The sequence below is a fragment of the Etheostoma spectabile genome, chromosome 20 (assembly GCF_008692095.1).
Source record: "Etheostoma spectabile isolate EspeVRDwgs_2016 chromosome 20, UIUC_Espe_1.0, whole genome shotgun sequence".
Classification (NCBI taxonomy): domain Eukaryota; kingdom Metazoa; phylum Chordata; class Actinopteri; order Perciformes; family Percidae; genus Etheostoma; species Etheostoma spectabile.
The window spans coordinates 5,032,451-5,038,450 of NC_045752.1; the positions used below are offsets into that span (position 1 = coordinate 5,032,451).

At 41.8% G+C, this 6,000-nt stretch overlaps 1 protein-coding gene across 2 annotated transcripts in view; it reads left to right on the top strand.

Annotated features, from left to right (window-relative positions):
• The window catches only part of LOC116669645 (unconventional myosin-X), a 51,729-nt gene extending 46,666 nt beyond the window's left edge, over window positions 1-5,063 (top strand). For both annotated transcript variants that reach the window (XM_032499575.1, XM_032499576.1), the window contains exons 39-43: window positions 1,713-1,836; window positions 2,086-2,436; window positions 3,217-3,393; window positions 3,506-3,697; window positions 4,233-5,063. In XM_032499575.1, the coding sequence (XP_032355466.1) occupies window positions 1,713-1,836; window positions 2,086-2,436; window positions 3,217-3,393; window positions 3,506-3,697; window positions 4,233-4,337 (949 nt within the window). In that variant the 3' untranslated portion in view covers window positions 4,338-5,063. The remainder of the gene's footprint in view (window positions 1-1,712; window positions 1,837-2,085; window positions 2,437-3,216; window positions 3,394-3,505; window positions 3,698-4,232) is intronic.
• Window positions 5,064-6,000: the final 937 nt, after the last annotated feature.

The following is a 6,000-nucleotide window of genomic DNA, read 5'->3' on the forward strand; positions in this document are numbered from 1 at the left end:
CAGACTGTTGCTTTACAACATCATTTGACCCTATGCAGAATAATGTTCTTCACAGTTGGGTGTGCTGCCACGATACTGGGATTTTTGGGTCAAGTCAGACACCATGTCTTTGGAAAACATAGATTTTTGGTGTTTTTACTGTTTTTAAATCTTTTACAGCAGAGTCACCCACAATCAGGGTTTGAGGCCCAGTTGTTAGCTTTTTACTTTTTGAATTGCTCTCAGTCCTTACCCGCTGTGTGGTGATGAGACGCAGTCCGGTCATCAGATGACTGTCCAGCGTCTTGCAGCAGAGGAGAAATTGTTATCCAGTTGCACACCAGGTTGTTGGGGGGGCATTTGTTGCTTATTTTCCCTTTTGCAGCTGTCAGGCTGTGTCCACTAGGTACAGGGGTTGAAGAGGCGTCTGCCCAGATGATAATGCAGGCCAGCGGTCATATCACAAATCTCAGGGCGCTGTGCCCGGCCGTTAGTCGTCCTCCCATTTCCCAGGAAAATGATTTACTCTTAGGCTTCGCACCAGACAAGTTCCAGGGAGGACGCACGTTGATGTTTATTACCAGTTCCACTCCTGTTTCTTTGTAGTCTTGTTGGTGCTAATTAGCCGTGTGTTAGCATACTTGTCATTGTTATGGGTCCATGGTAAAGTGGTGTCATTTCCACAAGATCCGTTAACTTCCAGTTCACTTCTAGAAGGTGAACCTTGGTTTCCAGAAGTGCAATCTTCTGAAGGAGTTGTAGTAGTCTTCTACGGAGAAAGGAGGCATCTTGCTGGTAATTAGCTTTAGTACAACACTGTAGGACAGGCTTGAGCTTTGGTAGGCCACGCTCACGCAGAAAAATTTTAAAATATGGCAATAGCCTACTTGTCTACAAAAAGTATAGTCCAGTGTTTTTGAAGTGTCCAAGAGCCGCTGCTCATAGTTTCTCAGAGAAAAGCACGATTATCAGCAAAAATATTTGCAAGCAGAAGCAGGAGCAAGCAGCAAAGCGTCTGCACTGTAAGAAGCAGGAAGCAAAGTAGAGTGACTTCCAACTGGTTAGTTTTGCTGTTAACTGTGGTGGAATTTCCAGAAACACCATGTTGTTGGTAAGATGAGACAAGGGGAAAACATAGGTAACACCAGGCCGCTCCTACATCACAGCTCAGGGATCGGCCGTACTCCATCACTTAACCTGTCCTGTGTTCAAGTATGAATTTATGTCTGTCTCTAAAAGTTGAGGGAGTTGAAGCAGGTGCAAGCTAAGGTAATGTTGTGTTCTGGGACCATCTCCTTTGATGGTCAATGGAAAACAGGCTTGGGGGCCATACACACCTTACTAAAAAAAACATACACATGCAGATAGTCTTTCCCCAGATAGAGATAAACTGGTCTTGCAATACTACATGATTTCGGGGGTTATCTGTCTTTGCGGTGCCTATGTTATGGCATTATTAATATCTTTGCTTAGCTCAAACTTGACAGCCTCAGCAGGAGATGAATGCCTCATAGAATTACACAGAGTTGGGATGGCACTACGCTGTGGTTAAACTGTACTTCTAAATCTTATATCTCTTCAATCGAGTTTTCATTAAATGCTTTTGTGTAAATCCTCAAAAGTCTACCAAACTTTCTTCATTTATACAGAGTTGAGTTTTCCCTAACATAAACAGTATGTTGGGATTGTTTTGATCTGTGGTTACTTAACCTGTGTGTACTGTGTTTTTCCAGATTGGCAGGCAGTGAAGAAGAGGAGGAGGAAGGAGAATGGAAACTCTACTTCAAGCTCTACTGCTTCTTGGATGTAGAGAGCATGCCAAAAGAAGGAGTGGAGTTTGCTTTCATGTTTGAGCAGGTGAGCTGCCGGACACAACTTTAATATTATCACATCTCTAAATTGAATTCAAATAACATGCATTAATCTGTTAATACATTAATCTGGCATCTAAAAAAACTACTTATTGAGATTCTTTTAGTAGTAATGTTATTAAATCAATGTATTAGGGTACTTATGTTACTCTTGCACTGCTGCAAAATGGACAAATAAAAGCCTGTATAATAATTTTTTTGTCTCTTGCTGTCAATCTCTTGTTTATTCTCTCAGGCTCACGAGTCTTTGATAAGTGGTCACTTCCCGGCTTCAGAGGAGACTTTGCAGCACCTGGCTGCTTTACGTCTCCAGTATCTCCACGGCGACGGGGCAGGTCGGGCTGGGTGGAGCCTGGGAACCGTTTATCCAATTGGACGTCTCCGCAATCGCATCATTCACTCCACCAAGCCGGGCGTGGGGACGGCAGGTGGAGCCGGAGGAGCTGGAGTAGGAACAGGAGATGGGAAGGGAATAGCAGGAGGACAGGGAGGTGTCGGGATCGGGGCAGAGAAACGAAGGACCCCGAGCTTCCTGGACGGCACCCTGAGGAGAAGCTTCAAGACTGGGTCACTGAAGAAGCAGAAGGTCAGTGGTGGAAGTAGAGTTTTAGCCCATTTACTGCAATGTACTTGATATTACACCTGCATGCATTCAAAAACGGTCCGAATTTTTTTACACATAAATCACTTTTGGTCGTTTAAAAAAAGATAACATCTTCAACATTTCAAGAAACTTGCCAAATGTTACTTAAAAAGAACAAATCAAACAATTTTTAAATAAACTCAATACATTTTTATTTCAATTAAATTAAGATGATTTCTTCAAACGTTCTCCCTCAGCAAAAATATTGATGCATTAAAAATGTGACTAGTTTTTTGTGTGTATGGATTAACATTAGCTAAAGGTAGTACACATGACACCATTTAAGTCTTAATATAGCATACAGTTCACTTAATAGCACAATTTAAAAAGTTAGATGAATGAACAGTACCTTTTACTGTCTCTTAGCCAAGCCGTCTCCTTGAGAAAGACTTTGTGGAGGCTCAGGGCGACTTACTGAATTGGACAATCATTAAATATGTAATCCATAATATTACAGCAGCGCCACATGGAAATATTTATTCTGAATATGTCATATCTGTGTTGTGATACATAGTCCAGGAGTTGTCTTTTCCCAGTTACTGTGACATGTGTGACGTGATGGATCTTTGCATTCTGCTGTATTACCTTAAGCCTTGTTCAGGTTTACTTAATGACAAATGGACCTCCCAACAAACTGGATTACTTTCTGATCGACCGACTGAATGATTGATAGTTTGGTGTGTTGAGGGTTCTTCATTGATTGGCTGACCGGTGTTGTTGCAGGTGGAAGAGGAGCAGATGCTGGAGATGTGGGTGAAGGAGGAGACGTCCGCCACACGGACCAGTGTTCTGGAGAAGTGGACCCGGCTACAGGGCATGCCTCAGCATCAGGCCATGCTTAATTACATGAGCATTATCAAGGAGTGGCCTGGATATGGATCTACTCTGTTTGATGTGGAGGTGAGGAAGTAGTAGAGGAAATGATGAATTACAGAGATTTGTGCAAAAAACATAAAATCCTGGGAAAGTAACTAGTTCATTTCTCTTCTCTTTTGTTACCCCTTCTCTGTAGTGTAAAGAGGGTGGTTTCCCTCATGATCTGTGGCTGAGTGTGAGTGCTGACAATGTATCAGTATATAAACGGGGTGAGCCTAAGCCACTGGAGACCTTTCAGTACGAACACATCACCTTCTTTGGGGCGTCACAACCCTTCACCTACAAGATCATTGTGGATGAGAGGGAGATGTTCTTTGAGACGCCACTGGTGAGAGCTCATTGTTCATTGTCTACCTTTTTTATTTATTTTTTATTTATCTCCTTTAGAGCTGAAACCACGTTATTATCATTACTTTTATGATTGATTGTTTGGTTGATATAATGTTGGAAAATGGAATATCTTTTTTGACCTGATTTGGATCCGACTGGGAATTTTGCTCATTCAGTCATTAAGTTGTTAGTTGTAAGTCAGTTTAACGTCATTTTTCAATAAAAAACAAACAAAAAAACAACGACCATCACAATATCACAATGTTAGGTCTTGTTTTTATGATTATTATATCGGGGAGGACTTTTATATTTGCCTGCTTGGCCCACTTCTTTTCTATGCCCTAAAAGTCAGAATATCTTGGCCCCTGCTACTTTGATTTTGATAATACTTTTTTTATTGTATCTTGTGAGTCCCCTTTTATGGACATGCAATAGCAATACCTCTTTCATTTTGCCAAAATCTGATTACTTAAACACATCCAGATTGGGACACATAAATTAATAACCCAACACTTTGTTTTGTGTCTCTTTAGGTTGGAGAGATCACCAAGATCATGAGGGCCTACATTAACATGGTGGTGAAGAAACGTTGCAGCACCATGTCAATGATCAGCATAACCAGTTCCTGGGTCAGGTGATTGCCACAAACCAGTCAGAGCCCTCGGTTCATCCAGTGGCAACAGATGCCTCGGCCCCAGTGCATTGGTTGGTTGGTTTTTATGGAGGCAGTCACATCAACCAGCTATTCTTCAAGGTTGAACCAAGAGTGGTGGATGATCGAATGGCGTAAAGCACGATAGAAGTGGACACAGAAGCCAAACGCACATTCTACTGGCCTGGGTCTCACTTGGGATAGGGGGGATTAGGGCGCTATTTAAAAATGTGCATGACAAAGAAATCAACCTGTATTTTGGGACAGTCCTTCAAATACATAACCCGCCAGTTGTAGTCCTGCATGTAGATGTTCAAGCACACTCCAAACTTCTCTCTGCTTCCCTTCCGGACAGATTTCAGTAATAACAAGCACAACTCAGCCACTCAATCCTAGGCTGCCCCCCACCCCTCCCACCGATCCCCCAGTGCACTGCCAGACAGAAGAAAGCAACACTTTCTCAGTTAAATCTGTTTCCTTCTTACTCCTCCAATTTCAAAGTCTCTCTCTGTCTCTCTCTCTCTTTCTATTCACATCCTCGCTGCTGTTGCATCTTTGTTTGCTGTGGGTATTACGTTATTATGCTCAATTCTTGCTTGCTTTCTCTCTGTCGTTCTCTTTCTGTCGTTTATCTTTCACATCAGCTGTATCGCATCTGTTTGTGACTTGAGAAAAAGGACTCAATTGATTCTTTTTCAGGGCTACTAAAGGGGGGAAAAAAAATAAACTCCCCGCCCAACATAGTGTTCACACGCTCACTCGTCAGTGCCACTGTGTGGCCACAAGAAGAAAAACACAGCCAAAGGACAAGGCTTTAAATATTTCTGAACAATATCAAATAGATATTCTTGGGAAGAAAGAGTAGAGGTTTTGCATTGGATGCTCTCTGGTCATGCTTGACGTGGATAGCCAGTGCATGGATAACAGCCTCACTCTGCCCTACAAGGAAAACAATATCAACCAGAATAGTATGAGACAAAACATTTCCCTATCTGTGTCTACGTAACACAAACTACATATATCTACTGTTTATTCACATACATGTACACATAAACTGAACCAACATGTGTTGTTTTGTACTGTATATCACACATTATAAGAGGTACTATTGAATGCCACTGCACTGTACAGTATATAGATGCCATACTAAATGCATTGCCACACCTCTCATGTAAAATACATGCAAGTGAATGGTGTTAATGGCCACTGTATGTCTGAATATGATGCCAACACTGTACATCATTCACTGGCTGTGCCATTATGTGATGTGACTCACAGAGAAACAAATAGTAATGAGACTGGCTGCTGTGGCGACCATGTTTTCACAGTGTTTTGATGATTTTATCTTTGTTGTTATCTGTGGGACTTACTCTGCAGCATTAATTACAGCCATACAATATTGTATATCCTTGTCTTCTCATGCTATTCTCACTTTATTTCTTTTATGAGATCAGTGACTTGGACAATAATGCATAGGAACTCTAGTTTGTCTGTGTTTACCAACCTGTTTATGAACATGCGATTTTTATTACTGATACTGTTGTTACTGTACTGTATGCCCTCTGCTATCATAACCACCCTGAAGTGCTGTGTGTGTGTGTGTGTGTGTGTGTGTGTGTGTGGGCGTGTGTGTTTGTGTGTGGGTGTGT